Raw genomic sequence first — 22,136 nt, 5'->3', positions numbered from 1 at the left:
TATCCTAACATAATCAGCTAATCCATCATATTTGTACAATGTATATGCTAATAATAAATAATATATAAGACGATTGTTATAGAGCTGCTTAGAATCCTCTAAATATCTTATTTCTTGTACATCTTTAAGCCAGACTTTACCTTTGGATTTCGACTAACGCTGAAGGTTGTAAAACTACTCCCATCAAGACTGTACTGCAGAGCATAGCTAGTCACCCAGTAGTTAGCGTCCTGTTGCCCCTGTGTAGAGATTCCTGTTACTTTTGCAATGCGGCCAACATCGATTTCAAGCCACGGGTTCTTGTCACTTCTGCTTGGAGACCACGCCCCTACGCGCCCTCGGTTTGTATGCAGATGTAGTCTAGCATTGGACGCACGGTATGAAGATGACAGCTCGGAAGACGCAAAGAACTGGGAGTCTTTGAGGGTGCCGCTTTGGGCGCCGATGGCTTTTAAGCATTCTGGCCGGGGCGGAGGCTCAAAGCCTAAGACAATATAACAAGAATGACGTTTATTTTCTGTACCAGGGCATTATATATAGCCTTTTACAATTGCGATTTCACTCGAAACGTAGAAGGGGCAATAAATGGTGTGGACTGAACTCACCTTCGGTGCAGCCAAACAGTTCCATTCTCATAGAAATGTGCCCATGCCACGTCACAGGAAGAACGCGAACGTACCTTTGTATAACCATATGCAATAGTAACCAAAACAGCAAAACAGTAGCACAAAGCGTTCCTAGTTTGTTTAGAATAATTTATGTTTGGTCAAGCTTGGCAGGAAAGTCTAAATGTTTCCCTAAAAATGTTATGGATATAAGCGATAAAAATGGTATTTTAGTGACAGTATCGATTTTGTTTGGTTGAAACATACCCTTTATATTATATAATGCAATGGAATTTTGTTGGCTGTTTCTATCCCCTCTCCTTAGCCATGCTTACAGCCGAGTGTCTATGTCGCACCCTACCTTTGGGGGAAGGGACGTATGCGTGTGTGTGTGTCTGTGTGTGTGAAAGGAGGGGTAGGAGGGGGAAATTCCAGCCCAAATCTTGTCGTTATTGATACCTTGCAATGATTGGAGGGTTCAGGACGTGGCCATATTTAGTATTTGTGTCTTTGTTGCCCTCAAACGTGCGTCCCTCTCTATAATCATGGAAGAGGTCTTGCTGGCTGAACTGTATCTTATAGCTCTTGACCCACTGATTGGCATCTGACCGGCCTTGTGTCACAATGCGTGTGACTTTTGTGGCTCTTCCCATATCGATCTGAAGCCATTGGCCCATATCATTTGTCTTGGCGGACCACGCCCCTTTCAAGCTATCTTGAAGAACTGTGTCGAGTCTAGCACGCTGTGGAGAATGGTTGCTATTCAATGTAGAGGAGGCGGTAATGCGACTGTCTGTGATCGCTTTGCTCTTCATTCCAAGTGGAGAAGCACAGAGCACTTTCGGTATTTCAAAGTCTGAGCGAAAAACATCAAAAGTCAATCCTGGAGAACAGGGGTTTTCAAAGGAAACGAATACACAAAAAGTAGAAAGACGTAGATAGTAAGCTTTGAAGAAGTTATCTTAAGTGACATTATTGAATGGCATGTACCTGAGGTACACCCATAGAACTCTGCTCTCATCGCGATGTGACTGCGCCAGGTGACAGGGCGAATCCTCACGTACTGAGCTTTGATTGGTGGCTTCAGTTCTTCAGAAAGTGCAACTGTGTAACGGTCACTGCTTTTTACTAGAAACACCTGGTAAGAAAATGTATCAATGGCTAAGGCATTTATAAGAGAAGAAATAATGAGGAGAAGAGTGACTTCTTACCTTGGACTGTTGGTAATCTTCCCAAACAATCCCATCCCGACTGGAGCTGAGTGAGTACGTCTGGACCCACTGGTCATCATTGCTGCGACCTTGAAGTGCTACGCGACGAACCTTTGCCATCTTACCGAAGTTCACCTGTTATAACCGTTGCAATCGTGAGTATTATTTACATATTTAAAAACAAAACGACAGGGTCCACGAAGTGTACCAATTCCCAAAATAACTAAAAGCTGCATCTAAGTAACCATTGATACAGGGCCTAAGTGCAACGCCCCCCTCCCCCCCCCCCCCCGCCCGAGTAAAGGAAAGGAAACAAAAAGAAAAAAGAAAACATAGTCTAGCGATACCATATCTCTGTGATATGTATTATTTGTATGCGGCACTGCAGATTACCTGAAGCCATTGTTTCTGGTCCTGAGCCCTAGCTATCCACCCTCCTCCTTGATAATGCAGTCTGCCGTGGCGAGCACTATAGCTTGAGCTCAACTCTGATGACGCCGTCATTTGGGAGTCCTTGATCAGACCGCTCTGTAGTCCTAGCGCAGAGCTACACAATGGCATAACCGGTTGAGTGAAGCCTGGAAATGATATCAATCAGATAAAGTGTTCGCCTTCTCATACATTTAGAATGCAGAATATATTTGCTTTCACAAATTAATTGCATTATAAACTAAAATGCGTTGAACAGATACGAACCGTTTCGGCATCCATGAAATTCGAGTCTGAGTGAGATGTGTTGGTACCACTTGCTCGGATGGATACGCACAAAGCGAGGGTAGATTGGCTCCTCCAACACAGAGCTCACTACAGTGTTGCGATCACGATTGCCTATGAAATACTAAAGAAGATAAAAAAAACTTAAGTAAGAAGATAGGAAGATAGAAGATAGATAAGCCGAGGTATCTTTTTTGGGTGTATGGGTGAGAGGTGCTTCGTTACAGACATTATGTGTATAGGGAGACTACAAACCAAGGGGTTGTATGATTGATAGATGATCCGCTCATCTGTAGGGGGTAAAGCCAGGCATTAGCCTAGCGTCTGAGATATCCTTTTAGGGTGTATGAGTTTTTGGTACTTCCGTCCAGAGAGAAGGATTATAGGGTGATTAAAAGACCTAGCCCAGAACCTTACGGTATGCCGCCGCCTAGGGGAATAGGGATACTAGTAGCCTAGTAATTTGACATATTCTTTATGGGTTCATGAGTGATACCTCCCCCTTTTTTCAGGAGGTATAGAGGAAATAAAGACCTATTCAAGCACCTTGACGTTTCCTTTCGGAGTGTATAATGGGCGATATATTCCTCCATCTAGACTGTACGACACCCAATATTCCGTCACCCACTGGTTGGCGTCTTCCCGGCCTTGAATATCGATCTTGGTCAGTTTGATGGGCTTGCTAAAATCTACTTGGAGGTACTGTCCGCGGTCGTTGTATCTTGCTGACCAGGCTCCTGTAAATAGATGGAAGCAGGGACTTCAGAAAAAATATGGAATGTACATGTGATGGCAATATTACGGGTACACGAGAGATACACGACGTATGCAGGCGTGTGGCCAGAAGAGGGGGTTGCGCGCAATGTGCAATGTATACACATGCTAGGGCAATACAGGTAATGTAGAATATAATAATATCATTTTGTTGTTGTTTTTACCTCTTTTACCACTTGCCCTCACAATGTGAAGCCTCGACCTGTCTGCACCGTGATTCCTGTCCCAAGATGATGAAGCATTTAATTGCGCGTCTTTAATTGCACCGCTGGCCATACCAAGGGCGTGGCTAGCACTTGTGCACTCGGGCTCAGGGGTCGGTGGTGGAGAACCTGTGACGCCGAGAGAATCACAATTAGTTGTAGCCATCTATGGGTGAGGTAAGGGCGATGGGATGCATATCCCATCCGTGTCTTACAACTGCGTCATAGTTTTATTACATGAATATTTTATATTTTCTATCAGATAGACCGTTGCGCCTTTCTTAATGAAAGCAAAAATAAAGAAATGGATGGTCGACATTTTCTAATCACTGGAGCTGCATCTCACCTTGACAGGACTCAGCAAGAATAACATTTAGTTTATCTTTAAGGGCATCAAAGTCAGAGACTTGTACGACGTAATGTGGGTTGCCCAGCGCTATCTCCAGCAACTCGCGTCTGGTGAATCCTTGTCCTATACCAACCGCCACGATCCGGACGCCTTTGGCCTTCAAGAGAATGATTACAGTGAAATCTCACACAAAAAAGACCGCCATTTCATTTCCGCGCGCAAAGATATGTATTAGAATTTTTGTATACCTGTAGGGGAGCTAATACAGTCGGGTAAGGCTTGCTTTCTCGGTTCGTTTTCCCATCAGTGAATACAATCAGAATGTTTGGCTTCTCGTCTCTGTCGCCTCCCTTGCTAGTGAAAAGCTGTTTAGAGGCCATATCGAGCGCGAGGTCTGTGCGAGTCCATCCATTTGGGTATCTGATACTCGCCACCTTGTTCTTCAAAGACATGAAGTTGTGGAACCTAGCGTCGCCGATGGTGAATTGCAGAGAAGGCCTGGTACTGTACGTGATTATTCCGAAATGAGTTCCGTCCGGGGAGACTTTGTAATGGGTGATGAGATCAGAGATGAAATCTTTGGCTTTCTGAAAGTTCTGAGGTCTTACGCTACCAGAACCGTCAAGAATGATACCGATATCCATTGCTTTTTTGCAAGCTGTAAACAAAGATTTCAAACAGAATTATTTAGGACCAAAAAGGATCTTTCTTGAAGGGTATGAAGTATGACTCAGTCGGGAGTATAGTAATGCGCTGCATGTCAAATTCTACTTAACAAGCACATGAGTTAGTTGAATTTGAGTAGATATATTTAGAATTATAGGATTGGACAGGTAAAAAGATAGCAAAAGATACTTACGGATTGGACAAGGATCGTTTCCACAGCTTCTCGTCTCTGACGCGGATCCCTCGCAATGTTTGCCTTTCCCTTGGGGGGCAGGGTTAGTACAGGATCGTTCCCTCACCCGTGTACCACCCCCACAGGTGACTGTGCATGCTGTCCATTTTGTCCAGTCGGACCATCCGCCGTCGACAGCCGCTTAAAAGGCAACCCGATTAATATAAAAGCAACAGAAATATCAGGGATAGAAAAGCAGAAATAAGTAGGCGAAGGCTTTGGCGCCTGAATAAAAGATGATGATGACTGGCACGTATACACCAATCGTGATAAGACTTTAGGTATTTAGGTCTTGGAAATCTTTTCAAGTACTACCGAAAACCTACTTATCCTTCTCAGGTAAGGCCCGTCCCGCGCTGAGAGTGAGCTGACTGTATATATATATGACACACTTTTTTAACCTCATTACATCTCACTAGTAACTAAAGCTTGGAGGAAATCAATGTCGTACAAACTTACGTTCGGGGCAAGCGTCTTTGTTACATGCTTCCGTTTCTTCCGATTCGCCGAGATGTAAGCAATCCCTGCCACCGTTGCTCGGCTCTGGGTTGGTACATGATCGCTCACGCTGTCTCGTACCGCCCCCACACGTCACGCTACATTCCGTCCATTTGGACCAAGCCGAGTAGCCGCCATTCACGACTGAAGACGCGCTGTCTGTAGAATTGATAATAGTGTCAGGGAAATGAAAACAAATAAGCATTCAAAAAACAACAAGAACAACAGAAATAATACCCGCAGCACCTCGGTTGACAGTTATATTGGAGTAAAAATAAAGCCAGTAAATTATTCTTTCAGAGTTTTGATATATCATGTTATCTATCCCGTGCTTTAAGTGGCAATGGCTCCTAACTGTTGTGGTGGTTAAAACTCATTTGCCTGGCTTAGATAAGAAGAATTTAGTCCTGTACTTATGATACCCTTGTTAGCATTAGTTTGATAAACAGTAATGAAACGTAGGACCCAATTTTTCTTATTTGAACTTGGCTGCTAGCAAACAACCTTCTTTGACTTTATAGACGTAGTTGGTGTCATCTATGCCTACACACTCGTCTTCGCTTTTCTTGTCGCAAGGCGGTCGATTCTTGACGTCAGTTGTAAGTTCACTGAAACAATTTTTATCGTCTGCTTTGCCGTGCTTGGCGAAATCCTATTGACACAAAATATTGTTCATTTACCTATAAATAGATTATTGGTGAAAATAAGAATGTTCCTCTAAAATAGAACGCGCCTTACACAGAACGTAGATCTGAGCAAATGTTTCGACTAATATCACAAAGACTATTGAGTTGGCTTATAAAAAATATCATTGACCATTTACTTCTTATTGATCTTACCGCAGTATTCGGGCCAGACCAGCATTCGGCATAGAACTGAATTGCAAAAAACGAGTATCCTTTTTTCTTTGCAGCAGCGGAACATCGACAGGCCAAACTAGATTTCAATAAGAAAAATAAATTGACTCAATTATATAGTTAGTAGATTTTCGATTAGATACTTTATCAGATGTTATTGTTTTTTAAGGGGCGATCGCGGGAGCTAGATTTGTAAATTTTAGCTCATATACATTTCTGATTTTCTTCTAAGACTTGAGTCCGATAGAAAAATAGGACAGCGCGACATGCCCCCTCTCCCCCAGGATTCGCCACAGTGGACTAAAGATTATACGTGCTATTAAAGTAGAGGAATAAAATCCTACAATATTTCCTACATTTTATGGGAAAATATTTAAACATCGATTGTTTTATTCTACTTGGCAAAAAAGGATACTTAAGGGACTTTAAGGCTGTACACTCAATGTAGACGTCTCTGCACATACGTCATTTATACTGATGTCTATATCTTATATTGATTTTTTCCTAAAGTTGCCGGGTTACCTAGGGGCTTGAGACGACTTAGACGCATTTAAAAGGGGTGGGCTACAAGCCCCCCTCCCCTCTACACTCGCAGATACGGTTACACTACAATCACCTCTCCCTGTTCAGTACTTTGCAACTCGCCTTGAGAAGAAAACCCACTTCGGATAAGAATATAAGTATTACCTATGAATGGATTCCTTCCATTTATACCAATCAAGAAAGTGTCCATCATTGGTGTCATCTGTGGCATCTCGGTCGTTTATCAGTCTATCAGGCAGTGCGCGCGCAGTCCTGATATCTTTGTAACAGCCAACTTTCTCGTAGTCGCGTTCACAAGTAGTATGAGGAAGAGCAGCTTGAAATTTAACCAATACAAGTTTAAGACTTTTCTTATTGATGAATCATAAAAAGGGATTAAGTAGGCTATTTTGCCTGATAGAATCTTTTGAAAGAATCTTTTTGAACTTAGGAAATAAATCTTAAAACTAGACCTGAACCTGAAAGAAAACGATAGTCGGCTCTGTCAAATTTTCTTGATTATTCAGGGCATCTTCATCTGCCCCAAAGAAGTCTTCTCATCAAAACCGACTACCAGTTTTCGGTGAACCATATTTATTACTCTAGTTAACGAACACGACTATTTGTGTATTTTGATTGATTTGAATAATATGAAACCGAGCTTTATAGTTCCAGGTTTAAAAGTCTAAATCTGTTTAAGAGTATTCTTATAAGTTGGCTCTTACCTGAGGAAAGGGAGATCCCAGAGAGTGCAAGGGCAAACCATACCACAAGGGTACCCATCTTAAATCTGCAGAAAAATTATGTATAAGAAGAGTATTCATTGATGCGCACAAAGTGATATCTCGTGAGGATCAAAAATGTAATAATACTTTTGCTATATAACATCCATGACAGCGCATCCCCCTCAGCTAAGCTTTAACTACGCGCCTGAATGGGATATTCTATCGACTCAAACCCGCCTATGTCGGGCTGATGTGTCTTTTTTAGGGCTGCGGGTATTAGGCGCCGTCTAACAAGTAAATAAAGTAGTCCCGAGCCTCAGAATCTATTCGGGACATAGAAGCTGCTAATGAAATTGAGTTTACGAATTAAGACCAGCGGTCTGAGTTCGTCGAGATTTCTCGGAAAAATGAAGTTTGGGTGCCCTAGCTCAAAATTAAACTGGTAATAGGTATTGGTGGCCATGATATCCTGTGAAAGTTTGAAGCAATTTGGATAAATATTTTTGGCGATAGAAGCCGAAAAGTAATTTTTCGTCTCCCGCACCCGGATTTGAGACAATTTTGTGGTTGTTAGAAAAAGACTAAAAACCGGTTCGTAACGCGTGATAAAACAACTGCAGCTTATATAAACCTAAAGAATGGATAATAAGGAACTCCCAGGCTGAAGGATAAGCTATTCTGTCAGCACCTTATTATTTTACGCGATTTTATTTTATTTTATGTTTTTAGATGACTTTGAAAAGCCTTGATATAATCGTGTAATATCGCCGATGAGATGTGGATTTGGCAAAAATGTTTGCACTCATCGAAAAGAGCATCATTTCTACTTTTGATATGTGAAAAAAAATTCAGGGGCAAATAAAATCCGACTTTTTTACAAGCCGAAATATGACCCCCACTTGACCCTAATTAGACCACGCTCATCCTTGTTCCTAAAAATTATTTGTTCCTTAGTGAGTTTCTACCAAGTTCATAATCCAATTCCTAATAGCAAGGGGGGGGGGGGGGGGGAATTTTTAATTAAAAAAAATCAGAATTACCTATTCTCTGTATAGAATTGGAAAGTACGGCTGGAAATACGCCAACATTAGTTTTACACCGATTTTTGCGCTATTTAGCGGATTTATGCTAAATTTTATTTGAGTCATTACTAGTGCGAAACATTCAAAAGGCGGTCCTAATAGAAGAAAAGTTTCATTCCAATGTAGTCTCTGCTTCAATCCAGATCATACCTTCTCATAAAATTTTTCAGTGCTATTTGCAAAGATTCATGCTATGAGTTCCTAGATTGACTGCAGAATGACTTCTAAAATTATATGCGAATGTTGTCTACGGTGAAGAACACCCAAGTGAAAGTCACGCTTAGATCACGCGCTTGGTAGTCACGTCAGCTACACCAAAAACTAACTGCGCGACATCTAAAAAATTACGGACAGTTGGATAGAAACTGGACTAGAAGTGACCGGGTTATAATTAGAATCATCCAAAAGAAGTGTTATTCATTCTTTTTGAATGAAATTCATAGAGATTTGCACAATTTCTTAGACCAGTTTCTAATCGGTTTCTACTCGTGACCGGAAGTAGTAATTTGGTTCCTAATTATATAGGAATAAAATTTATACTTTTCACACGCATTTTAATGCACAACACATAGTATAATACAACTGAGTAAAAAAATCAGGGGGACGAATTTGGATGCCAATCTCTAGGTCTATAAATGGCAAAGAGAAAACTCAACTGGGATAATGGATTGGGCAGTTCATTGAAAGAATGTTTTGTTGTTAAAATTCGCTGTGTCTACTTGCACGGCTTCCGGTAACTAAAGGAGGAAAAAAAAAAAAAAAACTAGCTGCACGACTGTCTCCCATTTTCTCGATTTTTAGCCTAAATACCAAGTTTCAGGCTTTGAAACCCTTATACGATTATTAAGAACAGCCAAAAGATGCTTTTTAGCTTGAAAAGCTGTGCAACGAGTGACCCACAAATGCAGAGTTCGACACTTCTCGTTTTCGCCATAACAGCTGTGCAAGGAGAAAGATATTAGACTTTAAAAAACCTCCCACCGAACCCATTGTCAAACTATGGCTTCCAGCTTGAAAAAAAATTGCAAAAGGCGACATGCGAATGCTCGGCACATTATGAACGATTCATGAGATGTCGAACTCCACGCTTCGTTTACACTGTGTCGAGCATTTGCGGGCCGCTTGTTGCATAGCTTTTCTCGCATTTGCGGGCCGCTTGTTGCATAGCTTTTCTCGCGATTTTGTAGTGTACACAGACAACGGAAAGCATTCAATACCGACAACGAAGCTCAATTCAGAATCGCTTGCCCTTTGTTAACAAATATATAATAAGGAAGACAATTTCCAGGGTAATTTGAATGAATTAAAAACTGTCGGGCATTTAGTCCATCCAAGACCTGTCCCGACTGTCGGGCATATAGCCACTGCGTAAAATGTAACGTTCGGGAAAGTTTCAGAATTGTTTTGTACTACATAAGAAATGTCCATTTTCTACTAATGAAGTATGATTTTTTTTTGTCAAAATTACGGAAGTTAAGATAATCAAAAAAGTCATATCAGCTTGAAAAGACCATAACTATCAGAAAAAGAAAAACGGTTAAACCTACCTCTTATATCGCAGCCGGTGCCAATGTGGTCAATTACATTGTTTGCAGCTTCTATTTATATGTTGATTTATGAATTTAAAGCTTTATTTTATTTTGGCATTGTCGAGTCGAAAAGGGAATGGAAAGGCCAATCAGAAAACAGATTTTATTCGTAAAATGTAACGTTCGGGAAAGTGATCAGAATTTTTTTAAATAAACTAAATAAGAAATGTCCATTTTCTACTAATAAAGTGTGGAAAAATTTTCAAGATTACAGCTTAGATCATAAGGCAACAAAATATCTTTAAAAATCATATCAGCTAGAAAATACCATAACGATCAGGAAAAGAGTAACTGTTAAACCTACCTCTTTCGTCGCAGCGGTGCGAATGTGGGTAATCACATTGTTTTCAGCTTCTATTTATACGTTATGAATCTAAAGCTGTCTTAGGTAGATTTGATTTAATTAAACAATATATCGCCATTATTATCAATTACGCCGTTCCAGGGCGCCGAGTGTAAAACCACCCACGCAATCATGATTATTGACCGTTTTGGTTCTTGCTGTTATTATCTGGCATTTTTTTGTTAATCATACTCCTTTCAATTTGATATTTCCCATTTGGGAATTGCTTTTTTCTAGAGGGTTTTAAACGCATTTCAAAAAGGATTTTTAGAAAGGGATGGATTGGGGAGGGGTGGGGGGGGGGGGGGTGGATGGGTGTGTTGGGGGTGGGGGGTGGGAGGGGGTTGGATAAGAAGAGAAAGGGTGACCAGACATGAAATATATGGCGGGAGGCAAATCTGATGAAGTTTTAGCTCTATTATCCATATCTTTTTTTTAAACGTCTGCCGGACGCCTGTTAATAATGTCAGTACGACCCGAAAAAAAAAAAAAAAATTCTACCCCCAACAACGAGCAACGAGCAAAATCTAATTTCTATTGTCATTGTTTAACATAGTTTATCCGAAAAACGATTGTCCTGAGAAACTGCATATCACTCTTTCCAAATACTTCGCAGGCTGCATTTCCTTTTATTGAAAGCACAAATTAACCCCAACACATTATCTATCTTTTGTTAGAATGTGTGAAAAACAGTTCTGTGAAATGGAGAAATGGTTTAATACAAAAAAGGAATTTAATGCCCCATTCACGGAAGCTTCAAAAGAATTTCGATCAATCACTCTTTGTTTATTGTTTACATAAAAAAATACGATAATCTTTTTTTCAAAATAGATATTATCCAGCCTTATCCATAAGCTATCTGTCCATTGAGAAACAATACCCGATCCAAGTTTGTTAGTGGCTTGCATGAGGTGATTGAATAGAAGTTTTGTGCGGCTTGGTATCTCGAGAGCCATGGGTTTGGGGTTGGCTTTATTGTTATTTAGATATCTTAATGAATTAGGTGATTAAAATGCTAAATACATATTAAATGTGTATCTCATGCCAATTCAAATAATTACTTTTAACTCATTTTTATGACCAGTATTTGAGTCAATATTTATCGTATTTGGAAAGATAATTTATTATTGTTGTTTCTAATTAATTTTCTAGGGATCATTTTATATTGCATCTATTTTTAAGAGATTCATCCCAGATTTCACATCTCAGTTTGGGTTACCATGAAGAAGATTTGATTAGTTATTGTATCGGAATAAAAATAACCTAAACAATGCTTTACTGCACAACCAACCATTTAAGGATTGTGGCAAAGACCTAGAACCCGAGAACTTTCAATAGATCAAAAACTGAAACTGCTTAAAAACTAAATCAACACAGTACCAAAGCTTGCGAAACAAGCACGCTAATGGGATCAAAGCTCGTGAGATGGGGGGTATGCTTGGTCATTTACAGGGTATTACAAAAGAAAGTTTAATGATTTTTTAAAATTCCTTGATAATTCCTTCATTGGTAAGATTCAGTTGTAGAATTCATAATAATTATTTGTAGGACATTGATTGCCAACCAAAAAAAGTTTGTCGCGAAACATGATTTTTAAACTCGTAATTCGTTCGGGGAATCGCATTACCATACCTCTATGCATTCCATTTTACTCACAGGGTTGTTAGGGTTGTCACCTTGAAGCTCAAGAATGATGGGGCTTCCAGCGCGGAAAAAAGGACACGAGAATTTTTCAGTTAGGCCTGATCCAAATTTACACAGGTAAACGAAAAACCAAACCAAAAGAAAACAAACCAGACAGCTCAGACATACACCTTAGCATTAGCCTGATTTTTCACACCATCGTACATTTTGTTTGTTGAACGATCTCTGAGTGTCTGATAACACTTACCCAAGCATCCAAAAAGGCAAAAATGGTCGCTAATTAATGGAGAAGCATAATCCTTTGCGCCTTTAAATTATAGGATTATAAAGTTGTAACTACGTTAGTTTTCGCTTTTTTGCGGAAGCATCAAAAGAACCTCGAGAGTCAACAATTTATTTTTAAAATCATTTATAATTAGCCATCCACACCTGTCCAGATTAATAAATAAGGTAATTAGACTGCTTAGACGAATCCCTAGTAAAGAATGCTTCTAAAAGTCAAAGATATAAGTGGATCCCGGATTTTACCACATTCTAGATAGAGGACTAGGCTAGACAAACACCGATATTGGGCTGGGTCTTCAGCAATTAATATTCTGGTGTTGTTCTGATTCTTGGCAAATTAGGTGGGAGCCGTAGTGATGTACCAGTCCTAAACGACTAAACAGGAAGAAGCCTGCACAAACTTATTATTTCATCTCCTAGTTTCCATGTACTCTTACTTGTCTCTGCATATAGTTTTAAGCTACTAACTGTTGTAAGTATCGAATTTCACTATTGACAGAAGGGCCTGGTGAAACATACATATTACATACCCAGGCCTTAAGGATGCATAAATACATAAATTGACCTTCTCTTAAATTGCTAGGAAAACTCTGATCCAAACGAGAAATGAGAATGAGATGTCCGATATTGGGTACGCATCATTATAGAGCAGGGGTGGGGGTTTCGTTAAACTGTGATATCGCCGTTTACCTTATGACAGTAATCTCCGAGATTAAAACCGATTGCACTTGACAAAGGCACCCGGTGGTATCAGACTTGTTTCGGTAAATTACACTCTTTTTTTAAGAATGTCTAATTATATGTCGAGGCTGGGCCGTTCTAATTATTGGGACATTTCGAGGCTGAATATGTTCTTAAAGATGTTCTTAAATTTTAGTGTATAAAACAAAACCCAATGAATTATTAGAAAGCGAATTACTCTAATGATCAAAAGCAATAATAAGGTTGATACTATGAACAAAATTTGTTTCTGCATTTTAGAACGCATCAGGACTCAAAAGAAACTTTTTTGGCTATCTGAGCCTCGGCATACTCTAAGCATGTTCTTAAAATTTGGTGAAATCTCAGACTGGACGTTCCTATAAAAAAGGTTCTTATAAAAAAGTATAAAAACTTTCTCACGTTAGTAGTCAGCGCGGAGAGAGGACCCTGCTTAAAACTGTTAAATAACAAATCTGCAAAATATAAACGGTACACAGGCTTGTTAAACAAGCACGCTAAAGGGGGCAAAGCGCGAACAGGCGAAAGAGTTTGCAGAGTGGAGGGCGGATAGGATTGGTAATTTATAGGGTACTGCGTATAAAAGTATTTTGATGATTTTTCTTAATTCCTTAATTATTCCAATAGTTGCATTCAGGGCCTTTAAGGGTTATTTTCGTTATTTACACTTATCGTGTATGGTAGAGTTTATAAATAATAATTTGTATTATCCGTTGATTGCTAACATCGCCGGGGTTTGCAATCGTGATTCACGCTCATAAAATTCTTGAAGAGTTTTATTCTTTCATTTTTTTAAAATCAGCATGTTGGTTTTATAACCCAATTAAAAAAAAAAAAAAAAAAAAACTACAAATGAAGATTTATGCGGAACGTGATTTGAAATCTCGTGAAACATGAGGTCCCCCAGCACCGCGGCCCTTTGCATGCCATTCTTAGGATTGTAGTTGAAACTCTAGAAGGAAGTGGTTTTTACTTCGGCATAGTTGGTCAGCGAGGAAAAAGGACCCGAGGACTTTCCAATGTGGTCCTGATTCAAATTAGCGCACGGCATGTTTCTGTGACAAAAGTAAAACTTAAAACACGGACCGGCGGACTATCTTTTTAAAACATTTCTCTAATATCTTCTCTCTGATTGCATTTTCTATAAAATAATAACAGATGAATATATAAATGATACTAAATTATTTTTTTGCTCGTGATACTGGGGGGGTTGGTTTGTGGCAGTTTGCATTATTACCAAAGGTGATTTGTTTATGGTGTAAATTGGGCGTACGGCCGTATGAAGACTAAAGGGCTAAGAGGGAGGTAAAATATAAATGAATAGGTGGTGTATAAAGAAAAGTTGTGGAATGGGGTAGCTGTGTTGTTGTAGAATATATTATCGTGGTTGTAGTGTAGATGTTAATGTGGATTTTTGGAAGGTGATAATAAATAAAGGCGGCAGTGGGAATTAAGATAGGGTCTAGGGCTAACAAGACACTAAGGTGCGTTGTAAAGAGGATAGTATAGTTATGATAGTAAATCATTTAGTGTGGTCTGGGGAGATCTAAATTGTGGTGATTGGTGACTAGCAAGGAATGAGTGCATGAGGAAGAGAGGTATAGATTGCGCAATGTTACTTTTAAACTTACAAATATTAAAGTCTTAAAGTATTTTACAGTTCAAATCGACCGCTCGTTTTCTTAGCAACATTAGAACATTGCGGCGCAATATTGGTATTTTGATTTGCAGGTTGTCTGAGTAAGTTACAAAATGTGCGCACAGTTTGACTTTAAAAAGATAATCAAGTTTGCGTCCGCGTGTTCGCGTCCTGATCCACGTTTTATCACACCCCTAACCAAGCTTTCAAAAAGGCAAAGATGGTCGCTTAGCTGGGTGTGCATATTTTTAGAGCCTTTGAATTATATGATAAACATTTTTTTAAAGGACATATTCATTTAAAACATGTTATATTCGCGGTTATTAACAATTACACCGCTCTAGTGGCCGATTGTAAAGGCCACAATAATTTATTTACAATCTTTATTCGGTATCTCCTATTTGTAACCCCGCTTCCCGCTTTCACTTTTCATTTGCGGAAGTATCAAAAGAATGTTATTAATAGAATAGAAGTCATCCACACCTGTCACTTGAATAGCAATAATAGATATTTAATCCAAACAACGTTGGTCAGTTGCTTGCATATGGGCCTTGCTTCTATTCATAAATAAATTAGGTAATTAGACTGCTAAATACAGTGAAATCACAGATATAAGTGGACCCATGATTTCTCTACTTTATTTCCAGGTATCATGGATAGAGGACTGGATATTACTAGATATTGGGTGGGTCAATCGCATGATTGGCTTAACTAAAGGGTCATACAGTTGCAATTGACACCTTTGTAGCCTACTTGTAGGCTTTGATAGTTTTTCCGGCACGAAAACCCCGAAAACACGAAGTTCGCATACCATGACCGCATATGGCGGCCGTGGGGTTTTAGTGCCGGAAAAACTATCAAAGCCTACAAGTAGGCTACATCTTTGATTCTCGGCATATTATACTTGAGCCGTTATCCCCCTCCACCCTTCCCCCGATTGTTCAGCAGCACAGGCAGCCCACACATCACCACACATCGGTCAATATATTAAAATATGAACGAGGTGAAATTGTATTTTTCTTCTTCTATAATTAAAGTCGAGGGAAGTGGGAGATCTAGATGGTCCACAGTAAAACGTCATGGATAGTAATCAAAGGTTTTATTTGTTTAATTATATATTTAAAAACGATTAGGTAAAGAAGTCTCGAAATAACTGAAACTAGTGAAGCAGGCCCGTACCCAGGGGGGGGGGGGGGGGGGTGCATGGGATGCGAATTAGGTGCACCCCCCACTTTTTCGGATTTCGCACCCCCCCCCCCCCCCACCACACAAAAAAAAATACTAAAAAATCCTGGGTACGGACCTGTGAAACCTCAAACTTCATGTTATCCCCTCTTCCAAGGCTTCATGTACTCTTATCTCTGCATTTAGTTTTAAGCTACTGTTTATTCTGTAAAGTACAGAGTGAAATAGAGTAATTGTAAATATTTCAGATTTTTTTATGTATCATACAGTATGTATCAGTGTGTGTTTAGAAAAGTATCACTATCTCTCTTCTACAGTATCAGATTCCCCCTCACCCTGGAGCTTGCGTCTAAACAACGCGAAACTATTGAATTTTTCAGGACGTCTTTGGTATTTATGAGTGCTTAGTTCCAGCGGAAAATGTTGAAGTCAAAATGTACAATTCGGCAATCCATTCTTTTGTTATATCTTAAAACCGTGAATAATTTGTAACCATTCTAAACTAATCGTCAGCAACTTGCAGCTTCCAAGTCCTTAAATGTGCGTCCATCTTTTGAGTTTTTGATAGACTGAAGTAGATACGAGTTGGCGAAATCCCTTGCTTTGATGATGTCCTTGCACTCGAACTGCAACTCAGTGAAGCCAGCCCAATCATCCTAACAAAAAGGGTTTTTCTTATTTGTCAGAGTCCAGGATAGTCCTGGGGATGTGGGTCATAAAAAGTGTAATAAAGAAGGGTCGCATTGGGATGCTATACCCTTCCTGAAAACACGGAGGACCTTCCGAGCATATGCCCTTTGGAAGAACCCCCCACTTGACTGGAAGGTCCGCTCTCATGAAGGAAAATTAAGTACCACTGCGAGCTAGGACGAGCTACCTAAGAGAAACTGGTCCGCTAAATGGGTAAGCGGACCCCCCTGCTCAAAATTCCTGGCTACGGGCCTGGTATGCATCTTGCGGTACCCCCCCCCCCCCCCCCCCCCACGCTCAAAATACTGGCCACGGGCCTGGTACGCATCTTGCAATGGGTGTGTAAACAGCGCCCAAACCTTGCACTTGATGAAGAGAATTTCCCTCTCTTTATCATATTTTGTTTGGCCGGGTAAAGCTTCACGTATCTCCTCGACGTCATCTAAAAAAAACACACACACACTGAGCAGGTTAAATTTGCCGAATAACATCACCTTTGATAAAAAAACACACCTCGATAAAAAAAAAAGGATTAAGGATAACTTCTACTAACTCCCTCTACTAAATATGCTGCAATTGAACATCCACACTACTGCAAGTGGTTTTTCTATGCAGAGCAATAAATCTACTATAGCGTACCCTCTATCTTTTCCGGAGACATCTTGATAAGTCTAACTTTCTTGCCGCCCCAGCTAGTATGGATTCCAACCTATAAGACAAACAGACGATATTACAACGACCAAATTGTTGATGATTTGCCATTTACTGTATAATGTTGTGCTTTTATCTTCTATGGAAAAAAAGGGTTGCGTAGGGAGGGGAGGAGTAGTTATTTTTAACCAAAAGGGTTCCTTGAATAGGTAGCCAAGCTCTGTTGTGCGTCCTCCATGATTTATTTGTTAGTATGACACAGTAAATCTTTAATTTTGTAAATGAATAAATGATTACCCTAGTGCTTAGAGCCCTCCACTTCCCCCAGATCTGCTCCCATGTGTGGTCTTCCCAGCTTATGAATCCAGTCTGAATGCTGTTTCTTGGAGCTGGAACAAGAAACATGCTTTGTTACAACTTATTTGGATGTCTGACCAATCTTTACTCATAGGGCATCAGTTTTTTGCTTACTTCTAAACTTGCTGAAAACAGAGCGGAATCACTTTCAACTTTCAGCATACCCTATACCCTAACATTGAGATTCTAGAATTAAACTTTTCCTCCCTCTTCTCCCCTCAACCTACTTGTAAAAAGAAATCCAATATATCCTGCATACCAGCTACAGTGAAATTAACCTACTCAGCTCAAAACCCCACCCACCCCTTACCTTTTGATGCCCCCTCCTTGGGCTGCACTTTAGCAGTTTTCCAAAGCTCATCCCAGTGTTCAATTGTGTATAACATCTTTTGATAAACAAGATTCCTTTTAGACTTGACAAAAAAAACACAAAGTAATCCAAAATGACACTATTTACCACAAATCTGTGCCTAATTCAAAACTTTATCATTTAAGCCAACAGTTTAGTTGTCACATGCACATTTTCTCTTGCAACTTGTGTAATCAAAATATTAATTAAAGTCACTCAACGCTTTTTAATGTAATACATGTGGAGGGGTGGGGGGCGTTTGGAGGGATTGTAATTTCTAGGGGGGAGGGGGTACCGGGGCATATGCTGAAAATAAATAATTGACAGTTCAAAAATCAATAACATTGTCTTTATCAAGCAATTGATTTATACATTTAACACTTGATACATTATAGGTATACATGTAAAAGTTGAGTTTAGGTAGGGGCAAGCATCCACTCCCCATCCGCCAGCCCTGGAATTACTTTGCCAAGTAACTTTTCTTTACTCAATGTTGCCCTTCTACAAATTTCTTGAAGACACTGCAAAAACTTAACATATGACATGTTGCCTTGGATATCTTGCTCACCATTCTGCTGCCCAGGATTGCAAGCTCATCTGACAGGTCATCATACATGATATCATCTCGAATCTGATATGATGATCAAAAACAAACAAACATGCTCATGAGTGTGAGAGTAATTGTGTCTCACAGATTTCAATTTTTTTTTGTCTGTCTGTGCATCAAGATGAGCTGGGCTGGATTTGATTCTTTCTTTATTACCTTGTAGTTTTCCTGCAATAATATTTTTCCATGGTCAAACCTAAAATTAATAGAAAACAAAAAATAAAAAAAAAACCCAGCCTAAAATGCTACAGATATCTATAAAAAAATAAATGTTTTTTTTCTTCTGCAAGGCATACAGTGCTTAATAATGACTAAAAGTCCACAGGAACCGTACAATATTGAATATAATAAAAAAAAAAACAATGAATGCCTTAATGAATGAATAAATCCATGGAATTAATAAATAAACAAACAAATAAAATAAATGGATAAATAAAACATTATAGATATTTGTGAATACTTTGTCTTATACAGTTGGTCATAAGGTTACGTTTGTGCAACATAGGTGCTACAGGTGCGTTACCCAGGATTGGCTGAGGGGGTGCACAGTCATAGGTATCATTTAAAAAATATAGTATTTGAAGATTCCTTTAATAAGAAGTGACCCACTTTTTGGCGGCCAATGTGTGTGTGTGTGCACCCCCATTTGTACACACCTGTACTACTGATAACACTTAAAGTAAGGCTTCTTGCTCAAACCAAGCCTGTGTTATCCCTAGATATTTTAACCAAGTCATTGTTGTTTAATTCTATCTGATAATGATTCATTACCTATCTCTAGACACCCCAACAATAGATACCCCAGTGTGTGATGCCCCACTAAGGATGGCATGGGTCATTGGAGCCGCCCCTCTCCACTTTGGCAGAATAGATGGGTGTATATTCACCATTCCACTAACAGATAAAAAGAAATGAAATCAGCATTTCAAACAAGAAGAGGAGATACTTAATAAATTATTTAGGTCTAATATAATAGATTGGAGCACTATACGTCAAACTGTCAAAAAAACGAAACACTGTGAACAGGGGACAGGTTTTCAATTAAATATGCACTGGTATGGTGACAACCTGGCAAGACGATAGCCAGCAATGCTGGTAATGTTTGAACACCATGTTGTCAGGGTATGGCTCAGTGCTGGTAGATGGTGGCAAACACTTTGTTGCAGTCAAGCTTTTAGCTAACATTCACTGGCATTTTATTTGTGTCATGGTCAACCTAGTATAGCACAGCTTTGCTGTATCTTTTCTGTATACTGTAATATTCACAGCCAAAAAAGCATCTAAATAAATCTGTCCTTTAAATAAATGGAAAAGTTATCAGATCTTTAGAATGGGTCATTACCAAATTTATATTGAATAAAGGAAATGAGTGGAAATCTTTATTTTCTGAGAAAGGGGTTTGAGGTCACACTTAAACCCACCTTGGACATAAATCAATAACATTATTAGGAATCAAGTATCCAAAAGAAGCAACAACTCCAATGTCATAAGGCCCTTCAGGACTGAAAAAAGAAATAACGCACGTCATATGATATCATGACTGTATATCTTTGTAGTCCAACATTCTTTCCTGCACCCACCTGTACTCTGGAGCCCATCCTTCTTTGCCCTTCCACTCATGGATGGGAATCCCTTCCTCAATGGCATATTCTCTTGCTGTTATAAAATTTTCATTCTGGACTTTCTGTAATAAAATGGTCCACAAATTTCCTACATACCTACAGTATAGCTGTCACCTCAAAATTGTCTTATTTAAAAATGTGCATAAGATAATATAATTTCACTATCTAATTGTAAACGGATATTATATAGATTGCATACCTTGTTGATGGCACGCCTTCTCTCTGGGGGACAGACAAGCTCGACGTTTTCAATCAATGAGCCATCTTGCATTCTAAGAATATTATCATCCTCAATTATTAAAATATCAATCAATCAATGAAACAATCAATGAATCAATCAATCAAACAATAAATCAATCAATCAAAAACCAGAAGTCTCCCGCGAAAACTGGGAGAGTTGGCAGGTATGTAATAATCTATAATATTAGAAACTAAAGCTGCTTTCCATGAATGCTGTGCCTTACTGTATATCGAATCTTAAGTAAGATGTTTGAATTGTTAAAGGGTCTGTGCCTGTCTCATACGAATGGGGAGGTATAGTGTTCGAGTGGGTAGGCTGTGTAGCCGGGTGAGACCTGGGTACGAGGAAAAAGTAAATCGCCATATTGGATTATGTACATGTGGAAACTGAGCGAGTAAAGCGTTGTGTTGACAATCATCCTGTGTAATCTTTTCCATCCCGAAGTTAGACACTACAGGAGGCTGTTCCATGTCACTGCCTCACTATAACTGAAACTTTTTTATAATATTCAGCCCTTGGAAAGGGGGGCATTTAGTTTTTCGGCAGAGTCACATGGATCATACCCACACTGAAGGATTAAAAACAGTGTACCTAGGTAGTAAGGGGCAAAACCCTGGCAACATTTGAATATCATTATGGCATGTGCCTTCCTTTTTAAAGGAGGTCTGCATTGGGGTCAAATGCAGAGTGGGTTAAGACGTGTGCTAGCCTGTTTTGCAATTTCTGTAGCTTGTTATGAAGGTAACATTACAGTTCCCCCAAAACACAATTACAATAATCAAAATAAGGTTGAACATGTGGATTGTTAATGAAATGGAATGCGAAAGAACAAGAGATGTGACTGAAAGAAACAAACAAAAAGCTCTGCTAGCAAAAAGGCATTTGTTCTGGAGTCCTATGACGATTAGTCATCTTTAATAACATGGTATAAATTTATGTTCTTGATTTTTTTTATCTGGGATCCCTGTGATGTATCATACAAGTTCGCAAGGAAAAAAATGATCAGGTTTTGCTCCTTTTTTTTAAGACTTTAAATATGTTAAAAGCGATAGTTTATGTTAAAGAAACTGTCAAAAAAGCTTGTGCTGCAATAGGTTCGATGTTGAACCCCTTTTTTGTAATTGATTGGAATATTTGTGTAACTGAACCACATTTAGAGACCTCTGCTCTATCTTCATTGTAGTTAAATAAAAACCTTATAACTGTAAAACTCTTAATTTTCACACAAATAAGGAATAGGTCTAGGACCATCACGTGTTTATCAGACAGTAACACAAAACAACAAACTAAATAAGCTTTTATAACTTAACTACTTAAGTAAACATGAATATTTTATGCATCTTTCGCGTCTAAAAAAGCTTAAAGCCTTGCCGATATTTCTGTAGTCTGTTAAAACAGCTACCTAATTTCTATCACAATAATGTGTTCGTATATTAAACTAGCTCCATGGTCGTTTCGTCGTTCCAGACTTTACCTTTCGAGTAAGTTTTGTAAAGGGTGCACAGCGAATTTGTCTGTTCCAAAAAATAAAACTCTCCATGGCGGCTTTCCAGGGTTTAAACGGGAAAAAAGACTCGGCGATAGCTTCATGTTGTTCTTTTTTCTAATGAATGCATCAGGCGCATCAGACTGTTTGATTTTTTATGTTTACAAGTGCAGTTTCTTCGCATGACGACTTTCTGTCCTCGCTGTGGTGGACTTAGATAATTCCCTCGAAGATTCCCCGAAGCGTTACCGATAAGAAATCGACTACTCTTTGACTAGCACTAAAAATTA

At 39.2% G+C, this 22,136-nt stretch overlaps 2 protein-coding genes across 2 annotated transcripts in view; both read right to left on the bottom strand.

Moving 5' to 3' along the window:
- The window catches only part of LOC5512761, a 37,645-nt gene extending 27,274 nt beyond the window's left edge, over positions 1-10,371 (bottom strand). Inside the window, exons 1-18 of the mRNA XM_048725471.1 lie at positions 10,332-10,371; positions 7,357-7,421; positions 6,797-6,968; positions 6,092-6,188; positions 5,757-5,904; positions 5,214-5,411; positions 4,716-4,895; positions 4,105-4,514; positions 3,854-4,013; positions 3,469-3,636; positions 3,077-3,267; positions 2,513-2,654; positions 2,210-2,394; positions 1,817-1,951; positions 1,596-1,743; positions 1,065-1,461; positions 606-679; positions 141-484 (exon numbers count right to left, since the gene is read on the bottom strand). Of these exons, the coding sequence (XP_048581428.1) occupies positions 141-484; positions 606-679; positions 1,065-1,461; positions 1,596-1,743; positions 1,817-1,951; positions 2,210-2,394; positions 2,513-2,654; positions 3,077-3,267; positions 3,469-3,636; positions 3,854-4,013; positions 4,105-4,514; positions 4,716-4,895; positions 5,214-5,411; positions 5,757-5,904; positions 6,092-6,188; positions 6,797-6,968; positions 7,357-7,414 (3,207 nt within the window). The 5' untranslated portion in view covers positions 7,415-7,421; positions 10,332-10,371. The remainder of the gene's footprint in view (positions 1-140; positions 485-605; positions 680-1,064; positions 1,462-1,595; positions 1,744-1,816; positions 1,952-2,209; positions 2,395-2,512; positions 2,655-3,076; positions 3,268-3,468; positions 3,637-3,853; positions 4,014-4,104; positions 4,515-4,715; positions 4,896-5,213; positions 5,412-5,756; positions 5,905-6,091; positions 6,189-6,796; positions 6,969-7,356; positions 7,422-10,331) is intronic.
- A 5,653-nt stretch (positions 10,372-16,024) lies between these two features.
- On the bottom strand, positions 16,025-22,085 carry LOC5512762 (methionyl-tRNA formyltransferase, mitochondrial). The gene is made up of 12 exons (XM_001633053.3): positions 21,835-22,085; positions 20,319-20,391; positions 20,078-20,181; positions 19,919-19,999; positions 19,269-19,391; positions 18,654-18,693; positions 18,459-18,521; positions 17,852-17,927; positions 17,482-17,573; positions 17,173-17,242; positions 16,893-16,975; positions 16,025-16,499 (listed from the first exon to the last, which is right to left on the bottom strand). Exons 1-12 carry the CDS (start codon positions 21,948-21,950, stop codon positions 16,353-16,355), a joined length of 1,068 nt encoding a protein of 355 aa, XP_001633103.1. The 5' UTR covers positions 21,951-22,085; the 3' UTR covers positions 16,025-16,352.
- Positions 22,086-22,136: the final 51 nt, after the last annotated feature.

The sequence above is a fragment of the Nematostella vectensis genome, chromosome 3 (assembly GCF_932526225.1).
Source record: "Nematostella vectensis chromosome 3, jaNemVect1.1, whole genome shotgun sequence".
NCBI lineage: Eukaryota > Metazoa > Cnidaria > Anthozoa > Actiniaria > Edwardsiidae > Nematostella > Nematostella vectensis.
This window is presented reverse-complemented; position numbering and strand designations above follow the sequence as displayed.